Source organism: Aegilops tauschii, chromosome 2 (genome assembly GCF_002575655.3).
Source record: "Aegilops tauschii subsp. strangulata cultivar AL8/78 chromosome 2, Aet v6.0, whole genome shotgun sequence".
Lineage (NCBI taxonomy): Eukaryota > Viridiplantae > Streptophyta > Magnoliopsida > Poales > Poaceae > Aegilops > Aegilops tauschii.
The window spans coordinates 122,204,421-122,223,415 of record NC_053036.3 but is presented as its reverse complement, the minus strand read 5'-3'; the positions used below and the strand labels follow the sequence as shown (position 1 = coordinate 122,223,415).

Sequence of the window (18,995 nt, the reverse complement as noted above, 5' to 3'; positions counted from 1 at the left end):
CTTTTCTTTCCTGACCATCTAGTACAAACCCATCTGGTTGGTCCATATAAATTTCCTCGTCCAACTCTCCATTTAGGAAAGCAGTCTTAACATCCATTTGATGAACGAGAAGACCATGCGAGGCAGCTAGTGAAAGTAGAACTCGAATAGTGGTCAGTCGAGCCACAGGTGAGGAAGTATCAAAGAAGTCTTCACCTTCCTTTTGGGTATAACCCTTAGCCATGAGCCGAGCCTTGTACTTTTCAATAGTACCATCAGGCATAAGCTTCTTCTTGAATACCCATTTGCATCCTATAGGTTTGCACCCATAAGGACGATCAGTTATCTCCCAAGTTTCATTCGCCAAGATGGAATCCATCTCGCTACGAACCGCTTCCTTCCAGTAGTCAGCATCTTCAGATGCATAGGCCTCTGAAATAGAACTGGGAGTATCATCTAAGAGATACACAAGAAAATCATCACCAAAGGACTTTGCAGTCCTCTGTCTCTTGCTCCTAATAGGAACTTCATTGTTCTCCTCCACAGGACTTTCAAAGTGTTCTGTCGAAATGGTAGGTTCGGTAATTGTAACTGGTTCCTGATTCGATGAACTAGGCATCTCTAGATTAGATGAGGTAGCAATATCCTTCAGGAGAAAGATATCTTCAAAGAAAGTCGCATCATTCGACTCCATGATCGTACCGACATGCATGTCAGGTACCTCAGATTTTACAACCAAGAATCTACAGCCAATGCTATGAAAAGCATATCCCAGGAAAACACAATCCACAGTCTTTGGTCCAAGCTTCTGCTTCTTTGGAATTGGAACATTGACTTTCGCCAAACAACCCCATGTTCGTAGATAAGAGAGTTTTAACCTTTTCTTCTCCCATTCCTCGAATGGAGTTATCTCTTTGTTCTTTGTGGGAACTCGGTTTAGGACATGACATGCCGTCAATATCGCCTCCCCCCACCATGCCTTGGAGAGACCTGATGTGTCTAACATGGCGTTAACCAAATCAGTTAGAGTACGGTTCTTTCTTTCGGCCACCCCATTTGACTGAGGTGAATAGGGAGGCGTCCTCTCATGGATTATACCATGTTCCGCACAAAAAGCATCAAATTCATTGGAAAAATACTCTCCACCACGGTCGGACCTAAGCCTCTTGATTTTTCGATCAAGTTGGTTTTCCACTTCAGCTTTATAGATCTTGAAAAACTTCAAAGCCTCATCCTTAGATTTCAGAAGATACACACGGCAGTATCTAGTGGAGTCATCAATTAACGTCATGAAATATTTCTTTCCACCTTTTGTCAAAACACCATTCATTTCACATAGATCTGAATGTATGAGCTCTAGTGGTGCAAGATTTCTCGTTTCCGCAGTCGTGTGAGACTTACGAGGTTGCTTAGCTTGCACACACACTTGACACTTAGATCCCTTGACAGTGGTGAAACTAGGGATTAAGTTCAACTTCGCTAGTCGCGACATGTAACCAAAGTTAACATGACAAAGACGTGAATGCCACACATTTGATTCACTATTGCAAACATTATTGCAAACGTCTGATAAGGATAAACGAAACAGGCCTCCTGACTCATAACCTTTACCAACAAACGTTCCATATTTGGATATTACAAATTTATTCGACTCAAAGACAAGCTTGTAGCCATCTCTACACAGAAGAGATCCGCTAACAAGATTTTTATTGACGGAGGGGACATAATGCACGTTCTTCAGCCGCACGATCTTCCCCGAAGTAAACTTCAGATTGACCGTGCCAACACCACGAACAGAAGCACTTGAACCGTTGCCCATCAGCACGGTTGAAGTCCCTGCGGTCTGATAAGATGAAAACATGGAAATATCACCGCATACATGCACATTAGCACCCATGTCAATCAACCAATCAGGAGAATGACATACTGAAAGAATAGTGGGAAATATACCATACCCAACATCCTTCATGTCAGTGTCTCCAATGACAACATTAGCGGTCTTGCCACCTTTCCCAGGATGACGCTTGTCATAGCGATTAGGGCAACTAGGAGCCCAATGATCAGGATCCCCACACACATGACAAGCACCTTTCTTCTTGTCATTCTTCTTCTTGAAGTCCGTGTGTTGCACAGCCTTGTTCTTCCCATCAAACTTTGCTTTACCATCAAACTTGCCCTTGTTCTTGAACTTGTGGGGCTGGAAGTTCTTCTTTTGTACCAGATTAGCACTAGATCCTCCCTCAATACCTCGAGCACGTGTGTCCTTTGCTCTCGCCTTTTCTTCCACATCAAGAGTACCAATGAGACCCGGGACGGAAAACTCCTGTCTCTTATGCTTCAGTAAGGTAGGAAAGTTCCTCCATGAAGGAGGAAGCTTAGTGATAATACCTCCGGCAACAAACTTGTCCGGTAGCATACAATTGAAGTGCTCAAGTTCTCTAGCAAATGACTGTATCTCATGAGCTTGCTCAACCACGGAGCGCTCTTCAGTCATCCTGTAATCATAGAATTGCTCCATGATGTACAGCTCAGTGCCAGCATCCGAGACCCCAAACTTGGCCTCGAGTGCGTCCCACATATCTTTTCCATTATCAATTGACGCATAAGCATCAACTATGTTCTCACCAAGAACACTCAAGAGAGCAGCCTTAAACAGAGTATCCATTTTCTGAAAAGCTTGTGCCTGTTGAGCATCAAGCTCTCCTTCAGGTTTGCCAAGAGTGGCGTCATAGCAACTCATGGTTTGAAACCATAAGACTGCTCTCACGCGCCACCTCTTATAGTGGATACCCTCAAACATAGGAGGTTTCATGGAAGCAGCAAAACCACTCGGGGTAAATTGGCTATAATAAGGTTTTTGGATTGTTGGAAATATGAGCGATTTACCAAATGATTTTATTAGCAGAAATATTAGATAAAGCATGACTAATATAACAATGATAAAACTAGTCATGCGATCTGACAGAGAGAAGGTAAATAACATCTGCATATATGAACTGTAGGCAAGTTTATCTAGAGTAGACAGTAGGACAAGTATCATATATGTAGCAGAACCTAACATATGTAGGGCAAACAACAGAACAAGGAACTGTGGCAGAACCTCGAACAGAAAGGAGAAGGACACATACGGGACAGCAGCAGTTGCACTGGACTTGGGGTCGATGTCCTCGTCAGCCATGTCGTCGAGGAGGTTGTCGACGTCGGGGAAGAAGTCGTCGTCGGGGAAGTAGTCGTCGAAGTCCGTGATGAAGAAGTCAGTAGTCGCGCGGAGCGCTCCCCAAAAACCTTATCACCCTTCTCCCGTACAGGACTCAAAGAGGTGCTTTTTCGGAGGCCTACTGTCCCAACCTGCGGTGCACGCCGCAAGTCGGGATGGGAAAGATCGTAGCAGCAGCGCAGTGCTCAGGAACTTGTGGCGAGAGGAGGAAGAGGTTCTGGTGCACCTCTCTGAGAGGAGCGACCTCCCTTTTATAAGCGCAAGAGAAGGAGGCGAGAGGGCAGCGACGGGAGGCGAAACGAAGAGACGGAGATGAAGCGAACAGCCAGCAGCCGAAGAGCTGCACCGGTCGCATTCGAACTCCACTTTCGCAAAAATCTTTTCAGCTTCCGTGTGACCTTTCGTATACCCATAGTGCGTGGCAAAAATTTAGACATCGGCGCGGCGTGCCGAGGCGGGCGACGGAGGAGGAGTGCGCGTGGATGTCCCTCTTGTTCTCATGCTCATACAAGTGGGGAAAGAACCTCCCTTATAAAGAGGTCCAACTCCCTCTAAACTAGCAATGTGGGACTAAACTTTAGTTCCACCTCTTGCCTTGCACGAATGGGCTGCGTGGGCCTTTAGGATTTATTAGGAATTTTTGAAACTGCTTATTGGGCTAGGCCCAAAATAGATAAAATTCCAGCAGGCAGGAGCTCACGGAGTTACCACATTTTGTGAGTAGTAGAGTTTAGTTGTAGGAGTGGAGGTCCGAAGGCCGAGTCGTGACTACTTGTGGTTGCCACGGCCTTGTGTAAGCTTCAACTCTTGTACATATTTCTGCCTTCTATAAAGCTAAGGTACGCGATTGCGTACTTTTAGAAAAATGAGTACTTTTATTTAGAACCAACCAGTAACGAAAAAAGAAATACACAGCACGGTTAGGGCAAATTTGTTCACAAGAGCATGATCCTCTCAAACTGTCACGGCGCTACCCGAACCACGACAGTTCGGACAAAGAAATTTCGATTAGATGGCAGCTCCGGTTTAGTAGTCACCAGAATCAACTACTAGCACTAGCGAATGCCGTCTTTAATGGGCCGACTGGATGGACCGCCAGCATTTAGGAGCATTTAACCAGAATCTGGAGAGAGGAATACCCCACGGTACGTGCCGATCTCTACATGGTACACAATCAGCTAACGAACGAAGGTTGCTGAACCGAGAACCACCCTCGTCGCCTACCGCTCAAAAAAAAAAAGAAACGTTTCACGCCAAGGCGCCGGCCGAACGACGCGCCGGTCGAGTCGCCACGCAAGCGTTCGCGAAACGTCACGAGTTAGCCACGTACGCGCTTGCAGCCTATCTTATCCATATCCTTTTGTCTCCAGGGAGCCCGAACCACATGTTTTCTTCTTCCTCTCCCTTAGATCGAAATCTCCACACAGGCCCGCACAATCACCGTAACCAAGCTACGCGGCCGCATGCTGTAGGGGGGTGCGGCCACTAACGCTGCAAGGTGTGAAGCCAAGGGGCGCTCCTCGCATGGCCGCGCGTCCACCTTCCTTTTCTCACCTCCCACAGCGCCGTGACGACCATGACCATGGGCGGGTCTGGGAGCTTGGTGGAGCAGCAGCATCAGCTGTGGAATATTGGTTGTAGCAAATTCAATCACCGGTGGTAGCAAAAATCTACTACGGTTGCAGCAAAACGGCGTCATCGCCATCGCGGGTCGCATCTGAGATAAGAAGCTTGAAGCTTTTTTCAATGCGGTTGTAACTTTTATAAATGTCGGTTGCAACTTTTCGTTTTTCGTCCATGGCTTCGTTTCCACGATCGAAACTTTTTTTTATAGTCGGATGAAGCTTTTTTCGTCGCTAGATGAAGCTTTTTTGTCACAGGTTGTAACTTTTCTTGGTCATCCATACCTCCAGTCGTATACTGGTTGAAGCTTTTTTCGTAGCCGGTTGAAGCTTTTCCTATCGCTAGTTGTAGCTTTTTGCGTCGTTGGTTGTAGCACTGGGCATCTCCCCCGGTGCTCGATTTTTTGTTGCAAGCTGCACACCGGGGATGAGCAGCGGCGAGCATGCCGGCGAGCTTTAGTCGTCGCAACCGGAGCTACAATGGTCTTAACAAGAGATTCAACCGCGGGGTGCGGCTGTTGCACGGGGTAAAGCAACAAGGACGGACGGCGGTGGTTGGGGCTGGTGACTGGGATGGTGGCCGGCGGGGACGAGGGCAGACGGCTGCGACGAGGACGGTGGCCGGCAGGACGAGGGTGGACAGCTGCGACGAGGACGGCAGCCTCGTGGACGAGGGCGGCCGGCGAGCTGGCTGGCATATGGGAGATCACGGGGCAGTGGGAATGAACAGACGGCATGACTTTTTTTACCAGCGCAGCAATTAGGGAAGATGCAATCGTGCGGCTATTATGGAACGTATCGTACGTCTACGGTACGACCGGCCGAATTATTCGGCCGGCGCACCGGCGCAGATCAGTGCCCAAAAAAACGAAGGTTGCTGAACCAAGTTAGGTGCGCCGTCATTATTCTTGGAACTATTGGCACAAATAGATGTTAGGCGATCTAGAGGCGATAGCCTCGCCGTCGCCACCGCCGGCCGCCGCGCCCGCTGTCTGCGGCCTCCCTTCCGCGTCCAAGCCCAGGCTGGCCGTCGGAACAGCAGCGGCGATGTCCGTAGACCGATCGCTTGGCCCCTCGGTGCCTAGCGTTCCAGCCACCTCTTCGCTAGGGTTTCTCGCCCTTGGTGATCTGGAGGTGACCGCCCCGCAGCCACCACCGCCGGCCACCGCGCCGGCTGTGTGTGGCCTTTCCTCCGCGTCTCAGTCTAGGTTGGGCGTCGGAACAGCCGCGGCTGAGTCCGCTGATCGATCGCACGGCTCCCCAAGGTGCTATGATCCCGCATACGTCTTGGAGTACGAGGGGTGGAGTCCTGCTGAATCACGGCACGAGGAGGATCATGGACGCCCTAACCCCAGCCGCAAGGAAAGGAATTCTTCTTCTTCCTACAAAAACTCATCTAGGGCTACGGAGGGACTACACAAGGAACCACGCAAGCCGACTGATCGCAAACCCCACGTGCCTACGCCGCCGCAGTCTGCTGGGATGTCGTCGTCGTCGTCTGCACACGAGGCCGGCAAGGAGTCGCTGGTGGCCGAGGTGAACCCGGAGGTCGGTGGGGGCGCACATAGGGCTCCCTCCGTGGATGTTGCTCGCCCGAAGCCTTTCGACGGTCGATCCATGGCTGCTGGGCGCCTCAATCCGCGGCTGCAAACACTGGCGTTTGGGAACCAGATGAAGACGGCGGGTGCGGCGGAGGAGTATGTTGCTGATCATGCAATGGGCAACCCAGCTGTTGATAAGTTGTTGGCTGAACTAAGGAAGTCCAAGTCAGGTTGCAACAAGGGTATGGCTGAGGAACAACATGCAGCACGTACACCCAAAAGAAGAAGAACGGAGGGCGGACAAGACATACATGCTGTGGATGGAGGGGCGTCCACGAGCCAGGAGACGCAGATGGGGGCGAGCACTATGGAGGCAACCGACCCAGGGGCCGTCGGTGAACTGACGGGGCCAATAGAGCCCCGTCAGGAGCAATGAATATTTTAAGTTGGAACTGCCGGGGGGCGGGGAACCCCCGGACAGTTCGTGATCTCATGAGTCTAGTCCAGGCTCATTCCCCTAGTATCGTTTTTCTTTGTGAAACTAGGCAGCCAAAAAATAAAATGAAGAGGTACCGTGCTAGGTTAGGCTTAAGTGGTTTTGATGCTTGTGATAGCGTTGGTCGTAGTGGTGGTCTTGCTTTGTACTGGCATGAGTCGTTGATCGTTGATGTAAAAGATATTAATGAAAGATATATTGATGCATATGTGACTGCGTCGGCGGGTGAGCCACCCTGGAGGCTGACCTGCGTCTACGGTGAGCCACGGACGGAGGACCGTCATCACATGTGGTCCCTCCTCCGTGATCTTCACCAGCAAGCTGACATGCCTTGGGTTGTGGCTGGTGACTTTAACGAGGCCATGTGGAGCTTCGAGCATTTCTCCGAAACGCCACGCTCGGCAGGTCAGATGATTGATTTTCATGATGTTCTTGAGGTTTGTGGTTTGGGTGATCTCGGTTTTGCAGGCCTGCCTTACACTTATGATAACCGTCGTGCGGGTCGGGCAAATGTTAAAGCTCGACTTGATCGTGCCGTGGCTAACAACACTTGGCGTGACATGTTCTCTGAGGCCAAGGTGCAGCACCTTGTGGCGCCGAGTTCAGACCACTTTGCCATCCTGCTACGATGCGTTCTGGAGGAGCTGGTGCAGCAGTCTGGCAGGCGCTGCCGGCAATACGAGGTGATGTGGGAGAGGGATCCGTCCCTCCCTGAGGTAATTATGAATACTTGGACAGATTTGGGTTCATTGCTTAACCTGGGTGATATTGCGGTCGGCCTGGGTACTATGATGAAAAAATTGCAGGACTGGAGCCGTAAAAAGTTTGGTAATGTTATTAAAGAAATTAACAAATCTCGTACCCGCCTGGAAGAGCTTATGTCTATGAATGCAGACAGGAAGGAGATTCGGGAGGCCACTGACAGGATGAACGAGCTTCTGTATAGGGAAGAGATGCTTTGGATGCAGAGATCCCGGGTTGCCTGGCTCAAGGAGGGCGACAGAAACACACGGTTCTTCCATCAGAAAGCGGTGTGGCACGCTCGAAAAAACCGCATTAAGTCGCTTGTGGACGAGGCAGGAGTGGTCCAGACGGACCACAATATTATGGCGCCCATGGCAACATCGTACTTCACTAAGCTTTTTACAGCCGACACTACACTCCGTGCGGACCCGGTAATTGATTTGATTAATACTCGTGTGACTGACAACATGAATAATGGTCTGTGTGCAGACTTCACGGATAAGGAGATATCAGATGCTCTTTTTCAGATTGGACCTCTCAAAGCGCCGGGGCCGGATGGATTTCCCGCGCAGTTTTTCCAGAGGAACTGGGATGTCATGCGAGAGCGGTTATTGCAGGGGTGAAGGAGTTTTTCAGTTCTGGAAGAATGCCTGAGGGGGTCAACGACACTTCCATTGTTCTTATCCCGAAGGTAGACAAACCAGAGCGGCTGACAGAATACAGACCAATAAACTTGTGCAATGTCATTTACAAGGTTGTGGCTAAATGTTTGGTTAACCGGCTCTGCCCCATTTTGGATGAAATTATTTCGCCAGAGCAGAGTGCCTTCGTCCCTGGGAGGATGATTACTGATAATGCATTGGTGGCCTTTGAGTGCATTTATTCTATTCAGCAGGAGAAGAAGCCGGAAAACAGTTTTTGTGCCTATAAACTTGACCTCTCCAAAGCATATGATAGGGTGGATTGGATCTTCTTGGAGCGAATGATGATAAAGTTGGGTTTTGCTCGCCGTTGGGTGGACTGAATCATGACATGCGTCACCTCGGTGAGATACACAGTTAAATTTAATGGAACCCTCTTGGACTCGTTCGCATCGTTGTGTGGACTTCGGCAAGGTGATCCTCTCTCCCCGTTTTTGTTCCTCTTTGTGGCTGACGGTCTCTCTGCATTGTTAAAGGAGGGCGAGATGAAAGGAGACTTAACTCCATTGAAAGTTTGTCGTAGAGCGCCGGGCATCTCTCATTTGTTGTTTGCAGATGATACATTGCTATTTTTTAAAGCAGTCGAGGAACAAGCAACTAAAGTGTGTGAAGTGCTACACTCATATGAGCGTGCTACAGGGCAGTATATAAACCTGGCCAAGTGCAGCCTCTTGTTTGGTAATTCATGCCCCGCCACCAAACAGGAGAGGATCCGGTCTATTTTGCATGTGAACTTGGACACGTTTGAGGAGAAATATCTAGACCTCCCTACCCCAGATGGTCGTATGAATAAAGGTAAATTTCAGAATTTGCAGTCTCGCCTTCTGAAAAGGATTATTGCTTGGGGTGACACACTCTCCCTTGCCGGCAAAGAAACCATGATTAAAGCAGTTGCACAGGCGATCCCTACATATATCATGGGTGTTTTCAAGCTACCGATGTCAGTCTGCGATGATCTGAATAGGATGGTCCGTAATTTTTGGTGGGGCTCTGTAGAGGGCAAACGGAAAACACACTGGACTGCGTGGCCAAAGATTCAACAACAAAAAATGAAGGGCGGGCTGGGGTTTAGAGACTTCCGTCTCTTTAACCAAGCCCTCCTTGCCGGACAGGCCTGGAGGCTCTTAATCAATCCTAACAGTCTGTGTGCGCAGGTACTGAAAGCCAAATACTACCCAGAGGGGCGTGTTGAGGACACGGTCTTCCCCGGGAATGCATCCCCCACTTGGCAGGCCATCCAGTATGGGCTTGAGCTCTTGAAAAAGGGCCTAGTCTGGCGCGTGGGGGACGGACAAAGCATCAGGATCTGGCGGGACCGTTGGCTGCCCACGCAGCCGACTGGGCGCCCGATCACGCAGCAAGGAACATGCAGGCTTCGACGAGTGGCAGAGCTCCTGGATGCGTCTGGTGCTTGGCGACTAGACCTCCTACAACGCCACTTCCTACCGGCGGACGTGCATACCATCACCAACATCCGCACGTCGACCCGCATCACCGACGACATGATCGCCTGGAGCCTGGAGAAGAATGGTATCTTTACTGTTCGCTCCGCCTACCGCCTTGCCATGGACGAGCGCGAACGTTCATCGGCGACGGCCACGAGCAGGGCACCAGATGGTCATCGCGCCATCTGGAAGATCATATGGGGGTGCCCTGCTCCCCCTAAGGTACGCGTGTTTGCTTGGAGAGTTGTGTCCAACTCGCTTGCTACTTGGGCCAACAAATTTTCTCGCCATCTCGAGCTTACTGACATATGCCCCCTATGTGGTATGGAACGTGAGGACGGGTTCCATGCGTTCTGCAGGTGCCCATTGGCTCGCGAACTGTGGCATGCCATGGCCTTGGATTGGCCAATCCCGGAGGTGGATACTATATGCAACAATGGTCCGGAGTGGCTACTCTCCCTCCTTGAGCCGCTGACAGAAACGACGCGTATGGTTGTCCTTATGACCATGTGGAGAACTTGGTATGTGCGGAATGAGATCACACATGATAAGGCGCCGCCCCCGACAGAAGCATCTCGCCGTTTCCTCCATGGGTACATCACCTCTCTGCTTTGTATCCATCAACACCCTCATGGCGACTTGGAGAAAGGGAAAATGGTGGTGCATGATAGCCTCCCAGTTATACACACAAAGGAAGTGCCCAAGCCGGAGTTGCACTGGACCCCTCCTCCACTGGGGTGGGCTAAGCTCAATACAAATGGCAGCCATGTTCCTCCAACCGGAGAGGCAGGGGTGGTATGATTCTTCGTGATGATAGAGGCAACATCATCTATACTGCTTGTAGACAGCTCCTTACATGCGATAATGGCCTTGAGGCAGAGCTGGCTGCGTGCAGAGAGGGCCTGGAGCTTGCGCTTTACCGTACGAACCTGCCCGTTATGGTTGAGCTCGACTGTGCAGAAGCGGTGTCTATGCTGCTAGCACGTACTGGAGATAGATCGCAGTACCGTGTGCTCATTGAGGAGATTCGAAGACTAGCACAAGATGCTTGTAGGGAGATTTCTTTTACTCTTATTAGTCGCTCGCAGAATAAGGTTAGTCATGCGATTGCCGCGTATGGACGTGCTACACCCCGCACTGCAGTTTGGCTGTGCTCGGGGCTGGATTTTGTTGTAAACCTTTCGAAGGCGGATATGCCTCCTTGAGTAATGAAATCTTCCTTTACCAAAAAAAGAACGAAGGTTGCTGCAGTGCACAGTCCCCATTCCCCTGCTGCTTCTTTCCGCGACTGTCAGCGCTACAGTATCGGCGGCCCTTTTTCTGAACCCGCTTCCAGACTCTGAAAAAGGCCTACCCTACCCCGCAAGCTTTCTACCCACACTGGGACAGGAGAGAGAGAGAGACAGCACTGGGCCGGGGCCACGGCACGGGGACCAGGAGGCGGCCGTGTGCGGTGCGGTGCGGTGGTGTAGCTGGGGCACCGCACGGCCTCCTCGTGTTCCCCCGGCCTCGCGCTTCAAGCCGGAGGTTGGAGCACGCGGACCGCGCCGGAGCCATCCATCCATCCAATCCGCGCCGTCGCCGCCTCCCCCTCCGGCCGTGTCAGCTCCACGTCCACATGCGTGCCACTGGATCGTTACGGTTTGTTTGGTACTCCGGTCACAGGCTCCACGACGGGGACGGGCTGTTCCGCGTGCCGACGAGAACGTGTTCGCTGGAGCCTAACGCCGCTCCCTCTGCTCTATCCAGCCCAGCCATCCAGACAGGTACGCGCATAACTGGCGTTGGATCCTTTCGCAGCGGAGGCGAAAATGTGGGACCTCTTCTCCGTTAAATAATTCAGCCTATTTTCTGCCTCCGCTGCAGAATTGCAGGTGTCACCTCCAAAGTCCAACGGCTCCACGTCCAGCCTCTACCACGTCACGCTCGTCCGCCTACGTCCCAATCTTAGCGGGAACGGACGGAGGATGCATCGCGTCAGGTCGCCGTTGGCGCTCACCCAAAGCCTCGCTGCTGGAATCTCTTCCTTTCCCCCTTCCACGCCAAATCCCCCCAGTTTAGGATATAAATTACTACTATAATTATTGCAAAGTAGTACTAGCGGCCGTCCAACTACGACGGTCAACATAATTTATGATGACCACCCACCTTGGGCCCATGTGTTAGCGACGGCGGTCGTCCTCTTTTAAGCCGGGCGTGAGGCGGGGCCGTCCTCATCCACTACCACTCCCCCCCCCCCGGTCCCGTCCCCATCTGGCCACCCCTGCCCCACGCCGGCGACAACCCTAGCCACCGCCAGCATGGGCTTCTTCTCCGGCATCGGCAGCAGCCGCAAGGGCAAGGCCCCCGCCCGCCGTTCCCCCTCCCTCCCCGCCCTCCCCGCGCCGGCGCGCGCTCCCCGGCAGAGGCAGCGCATCAACGTGCCGTTGCACCAGGACGAGTGGCGCTGGCACCACCGCGTGCCTATGTTGTACCCCGACGTGACGCTGTCGCATGACTGGCATTTGGATCCGGAGACCGCGGACGGCGAGGGCCCATGCGGAGGAGGTGCGGCACCGGCGGGCGTTGCTGACGTCGGAGCAGTGCGCCGAACCGCACTTCGCTGTCGACTCGCCCAACTAGGCTCGGTGGTTCGCCTTCGAGCACGAGGAGGCGAGGCGACGCGGTGTCCGCGGCGTCGACCACAGCCTGCCTACCAGGAGGCCGAGGCCGCCTACCAGGCGCCCATTAAGGAGAGCGAGGAGGAGGAGCGGTGGAGGGAGGCGGCTTTCGAGGCTGCCATGGCGGAGGCCATGGCCCTCTCCGCGGCGGGCAACTGCGTCGTGTCGCCGGTGACCCCGCCGTCCCCGCCCAAAGCCGAGCCGGAGGAGCCGGCCTACCTCGAGCGCTACTCCTGGACCGGAGTAGTACGCGAGTGGGTCAGCGCTCCGACGATCTGGCTCTGGGTGACGAAGAAGCAAGAGGCGGCCTACCTCGACCACTGGCGCCGCGTTCGGCTGGCCGAGGAGCGCCGGGAGGGCGACCGCCTGCAGATGCTCGAGCGCGAGGCCGAAGAGGAGGCGCGCCAGGCCCAGGCAGCGGCGGCACAGCCCGACATCGCGGCCTTCTGGAACACGGCGTTCCCCTGGGTCGGCCCTGCGCCGACGTTGATCGACCTCACCGGTCCCGACGCAGACGCCGCCGCTGACGAGGACGCCTAGGGCAGCGCGTCGTCTAGTTTTTAGTGTTTAATTAATGTAATGTGGACTTTCGTCGGCCTTCGTGGCCGGCTTTTATGTTTAATTAAATGCATGTATTTATTTTTAAAATGCTTGCAATATATTTTTTGACGCGCCGACGAAATGGGTCAGGCTAGCGTTGGGCGCTCACGCCGACCCAAAGACAGTGCTGGACGTTTGTGTCCGCCGGGCCGACCCAAATGGACAAAAAGCGAACAAAAGCGCCGTCCGTTTGGGTCGGCCCGTTGGAGTTGCTCTAAGGCCCATGCCAGGCACTGTCCTCAGTTTCAACAAAACCAGAGGTGCTTCCTGCAAAAAGGGAGTCCCGTCCATCCGCTCCTCGCAGTAATCAATCCCAGGTGTGAAGTGTCCGACCGACCAGTGGACTCACGGGCCCGGACAAAACCCAAGCACACGTACACCACACCTCTCCTTCTCCCCTCAGAGGAGAAGAAGAAAAGAAGGAAGCCAGAAATCGCGAGCACGAAGAGCGGAGATCCGAATCGCCGCGAAAGGAGGCCCCGATCGCTTCGTCCGCAAGAGCCCCGCCCGCGCGATCGAGTAAGCTTCCTCCCCTCCCGCTTCAATCCGCCATTAGTTAATCTCGCCGCGGCCCCGTGCTCTCCTGTATGAGCACGGCTGCGGCGGCCTGCCGAGTTCTTGATTCTTCGTCCGATGCGAGACTGTGCTCCCGGCTTGGACGGTTTTGCGGTGCTTTTCTGCTCAATTTTCCAGGGTTTTCTTGTCGGTTTTGGTTCTCTTGGGTGTACAGTCAGTTGCAGGAAGAATCTAATTTTGGTTTGGAACCGAGGTAGCAACCAACCAAAGATGGAAATTCCCCTTGTAGTTCATACCATGGATTAGTAGGACTACTCGGTCTCGTTGTGCGATGAAATCATGGGCGGTCCGGAAAGAATTTTCATTCTTTGGGGTGTTTACGTCACTGCGTGAAAGAAGAGCGCTAGAACCCCACTGCCATTAAAAACACTCTGTTTTATTTATTTAAAGCCAGTTCAGTAGTAGAACTCGAATATTTCACCGTGCTAGGTACGGTTAGTCATGAAATCTCAAGCGCGTTCAATCTTATTTAATACAGTACTATAGTACTAGTTAGGATTAGATTAGTACTAATATGAGGTCATGCCAAAATATGTACACCTGTACGGAGATGAGCAAACATTCAAGTTTGATTGACGCACATAGTTCTATAGGACTGACCATGATTTGAAGGAATTATAACTGAACATGATTGGAATGATTTCGCTCATAATTGCTGCAAATAATAATGGTGCTGGGACAAGGATTTCTGCTATACCTGGTCCATTATGACATATTTTTAGGAGCTATGAAAATGGCATGCTTTATTTGGTTGCTTACTTTGGCTTTTTATTTAGAAAAGATGGTTTTAGGTCAGGCATACATAAGGTTGGGTGCAAAAAGTAGCTGAATTATTGCAGACAGAAAGCAGGTTCGGTGTCAGTCGGTGGCAATGATTAGGGCATGTAGGGCGGGATCAGTAAAGTTCTTTTGGTGACTGCATATGCATTTGCTGCACATAGTCATCTATTGTTATTGCAGTTTTGTTATCTCTGCTCCCCTTGGAACATGGATAGAGACTTGGCATTGCAAAATAAGTTTGGGCTACTGTTTCGCAGCTTCCTAATTGTTTTGTTCCATACTAGGAAAAAAGTCTAATGCTAATGATACTTCCCACATGTAGTGCAGTGTACTCTTCTTGCTTGAATTTGTGCTATTATTCGTCTCTTGGAGCATGATACTCACTTTCATTACACAATCTTTAGGAGCAAAGATAGCGAGGGCCTAAGGAATGGAGTCGACTCATGCATCTGAAGAAAATAACTTGAAAGAGTCATCTCCGGTAGAAATCCCAGAAACTTATGTGGATTCACCAACTCTGGAAGTCAGTAGCAACGGTGGTCACGAAAATATGAATGCAAACATGGAAAAGTCAGCTCAAGCAGCCACATCGGGTATCTCTAATGGCCTGCCAGTTGCTGCTGAAGGTTCAGAAAATCCAGATATTTTTGTGGATTCACCAACCCTGGAAGTCAGTAACGGTGATCACAAAAATATAGATGCACACAAGGAGAAGTCAGCCCAAGCAGCCACATTGGATATCTCTAATGGCCTGTCAGTTGCTGCCGATGATTCGGAGTTATCTTCACATTCACAGGTATTGGTAAAGTCTCATTCTGATGTAGCAGAGCACGACGTGGAATCAAATTCCCCTACGGGCACAGGTCCTGAAATCCTCTCAAATTCAGGACCAACAGAGACATCCAAACACTCCGGGAAGGGTCAGGTAGATCATTCCTCTTCAGTATATCCCGTCGAAGTGAACCATGTTGAAGACAAGACACGTTTTCAGAGAAAAATTGCTGTAAAACCAAAAGTGATAGATGATTCAGAAGCAAAACCCGAAAGTCCATATAAAGGCCTTATTGACACTGCTGCGCCTTTTGAGTCTGTGAGAGAAGCTGTCACCAAGTTTGGAGGAATTGTTGATTGGAAAGCTCACAAAGTTCAGATGATGGAGGTAATTCTTGTCAAGTCTTAACCATACATGCTCATAGTCGACATTACATTGTCTGATACATAACTGAATTTTCATCATGTAGAATCTAAAGGAATTTTCTTTTTACGCAGAGACGCAAGTTCATACAGCTTGAACTTGAAAATGCTCAGAAAGAAATTCCACAATGCAAAGAAGAACTTGAAGCCGCAGAGATGGCTAAGTCACGGGTACTTGATGAACTTGAGACTACTAAAAGAATTATAGAAGAGCTCAAGCATGAACTGGAGAAAGCACAGATGGAAGAAGTTCAAGCAAAACAGGACTCTGAGCTTGCACAGCTCAGGGTGCAAGAAATTGAGCGGGGAGTAGCTGATGATTCTAGTGTAATAGCCAAGACTCAAATGGAAGTCGCGAAAGAAAGGCACGAAAAATCTGTTGCCGAACTTAAATCAGTAAAGGAGGAGCTGAGAACATTACACGAAGAGTATGCTACCTTAGTCAATGAAAGAGACCGAGCAATCAAAAGGGCTGAAGAAGTGTTAGCCGCCGGGAAAGATATCGAGAAGCGAGTGGAGGGGCTGACTGTAGAACTGATTGCAGCTAAAGGATCTCTTGAGTTGGCCCATGCTGCACATCATGATGCTGAAGAACGTAGAATCGGTGCAGTACTGGCGAAAGAGCAAGATTGCCTTGCTTGGGATGGAGAGTTGGTCCAGGCACAAGAGGAGCTGCAACAACTGAACAATAAGCTTCTGTCCCAAAATGATTTGAAGAAGAATCTTGAAGCAAATTTGCGCAAGTTGCATGGCCTCAAGTCTGAGCTTGCAGACTATGTGGAGAGTATACTGTGCAAAGAAGCTTTAGGAGTTGCCAAGGAGCATGAGTCTGAAGACGCTAGACAAATTAGCAGCTCAATTAAGGAAACTCTAGCTTCAACACAGAAAGAGCTCGAGGAGGTTAAAGCAAACATAGAAAATACAAAAACTGAGGCCAAATTGTTAAGAGTTGCGGCGACAACTCTCAGATCAGAGCTGGACAGGGAGAAAGCTTCACTTGACTCATTGCAGCAGAGGGAAGTGATGGCATCAATTGCAGTTTCTTCACTAGAAGCTGAGCTCAACAGGACTCAAAAAGAGATAGAATCTGTGAGGTCCAAGGAAGAAGATGCCCAAGAGAAAATGGTGGAGCTCCCTAAGATGTTGCAGCAAGCAGCTCAGGAGGCCGAGGATGCCAAGGACGCAGCTCAAGCAGCAGAAGAGGAGCTGAGAAAAGCCAAGGAAGATACTGAGCAAACCAAAGCAGCTGCAACTACAACAAGCAGCAGGTTATGTGCTGTTCTGAAGGAAATAGAAGCATCCAAAGCGTCTGAGAGGCTAGCACTCGCGGCAGTTCGAGCATTGAAAGAAAGCAAAGAGGCCAGCAACGTCGAGGATTCTCCCAGAGGAGTGACGCTTCCTATAAGCGAGTATTACGCCCTTAGCAAGAAAGCACAAGAAGCTGAAGAGCTGGCAAATGAGAAGGTGGCAGAAGCGCTGACACAGGTAGAGTCCGCGAAAGGCTCTGAATTAGAGAGCCTAGACAGGCTAACTGAAGCAGCAAAGGAGATGGATGAAAAGAAGAGAACTCTTGAACTTGCATTGGAGAGAGCCGAGAGGGCAAACGAGGGGAAACTTGCTGCTGAGCAGCAACTGAGGAAATGGAGATCTGACCATGAGCAGCGCCGGAAAATTCAGGAGGCGGCAAAGCGTGCGGTTAACCCTGTGAGTAGCCCATTTGTTGATCCTTACCTGAAAGAGCAGGATTCACGGCTACACATGTCAGGCAGTAGCTACGAGGACCATGTTCCGAACCGAAAGTTGCGAAAGAAAAAGTCGTTTCTCCCTCGAATGGGCTCATTTTTGTCGAGAAATACCCCGGCGCAAACATAAGGAAACAGGTCATAAAAGTGTGGATCGACGAGCTGTACATTGCTGTAATAAGTTATTCAATTTGTCTTGTAAGTTTGTTTCTGGTTCTAAGCTGTAATTTGTTGGTATAAACGCAGGGGGTATTTTTCCACAAAAATCATTCTTTGGGCAACTCAGGATAGTTTTTGTGAGGAAAATGCTCGAATGTAGCACTGTTCTGTTCTGTTATCTTCCTCCTCTTGCGAGGACAATGCCTCTTTTAATTGATGGGTTATAATTCTTTTCTGTTTTTGGCGTAGTCCTCCTTCTGTTAGGATGATCTCCACCGTGTGGGCCCAACGGCCCACCGGGCCCTTAGATCTGCGCCCTGATCGGGGGCGCTCAACCGACTATGGTTGACGGGCCCCTGTCACCTGCACTATATAAAGAGGTGGGGCCGGCGGCTCGCATCACGAGGTTCGTCGTGACGCCGTATGCCCCACCTACATCCCCTACCGATTTAGGGTTAGTGCAGTGCTGACGGGAAGCACCGCCACCGCTACTCTGCCATCACCGGCCACCGTCACCATGGCCGGCACCGGGAGCTCCTCGAGCCACAAGAAGAAGGTAATATCTACCACCACTGTTGCCGGAATCCTAGCCTAACCGATCCACAGAATCTATCAATGGTATCAGCCAGAGATTGGTTATAGGATCTTCGGTACAAAGAAAGCCAGAGATAGAAAGATCCCCCATCCTCAAGAACCCTAACTGCTAATAGAGAAAAGAGGGAAAAGAAATCCCTAAAGTAGCGCCGCCGTCATGGCCGCGTCGTTCCTCTCGATCCGGCCGCGCATCGGCAAGCCGAGGCGCCGGACGAAGAACCACCCCGAAAGGGGCAATGGGCACCACCACCGTGCCATTTGACGGCAGCGCGTTCACCCTGGAGATGCTCGCGCACGCCGGCAAAGGGGACAGGGAGGGCGCCGCAGTATCGCGCGTCAGCCGCCGGCGCGAGGGGGAGCAAACAGCAGCTCTGCCCGTGGCTCTCTCTCTCTCTCATACAACGCGGTGGTGGATGGGGGGCTTGAAAGATGGAAAGAAAAGGGGGAGGAAGCAGAGCCTCGCACCACGCGGAGGTTTTCGACCCCGTCGCCGGCGGACGGGCTGAGCAACGCCGGCGGCATGCAGTGGCCGCTGCGGGCGAGATGCACAGAGGAAAGGGGAAGAAAAGAGGCGCGGCGCGGTGGCCGTCTCCGGCGGCCGGGCGCGGCGCGGTGGCCCTCAGCGCCGTCGCCGGCGGCCAGGCCGTCGCCGTCGCGGGCGACTACAGAGACGAAGAGGGAAAGAAGCATCGAGAGAATGGGGGCTAGGTTTTCGGATCGGGGGGCTCTCCTCGTTTTGGTTCGAGCGAAAAGTTCGCTGGATCGTTCGATGCAATCGAACGGCTGAGATCGAAACCCTAGCCTCGCCCCGGGCTTTTTGAGCCTAAAGTGGAGCCGGACCAGGCCAGCCCCCGCGGGCTCACTCGCGCGGGGTGCTGGGCCGAGGCCGCAGCAGCGCGCCGGACCAGCTGCATTTCTTTGTTATTTGTCAAGATTTGTGGCAGA

The 18,995-nt window shown here is 51.5% G+C and overlaps 1 protein-coding gene across 1 annotated transcript; it reads left to right on the top strand.

Annotated features, from left to right (window-relative positions):
* The first annotated feature begins 13,280 nt into the window (after positions 1 to 13,280).
* LOC109751252 (protein WEAK CHLOROPLAST MOVEMENT UNDER BLUE LIGHT 1) lies at positions 13,281 to 17,683 on the top strand. The gene is made up of 3 exons (XM_020310152.4): positions 13,281 to 13,524; positions 14,766 to 15,520; positions 15,631 to 17,683. The coding sequence occupies exons 2-3, from the start codon at positions 14,792 to 14,794 to the stop codon at positions 17,425 to 17,427; spliced, it is 2,526 nt and encodes an 841-aa protein (XP_020165741.1). The 5' UTR covers positions 13,281 to 13,524; positions 14,766 to 14,791; the 3' UTR covers positions 17,428 to 17,683.
* The last annotated feature ends 1,312 nt before the right edge of the window (positions 17,684 to 18,995 follow it).

Excerpts from the sequence above, each read along its gene's own strand:
- LOC109751252 (XM_020310152.4), top strand. The coding sequence starts at position 14,792 with ATGGAGTCGACTCATGCATCTGAAGAAAATAACTTGAAAGAGTCATCT. Across the intron at positions 15,521-15,630 it reads ACAAAGTTCAGATGATGGAG|AGACGCAAGTTCATACAGCT; the intron begins GTAATTCTTGTC and ends CTTTTTACGCAG.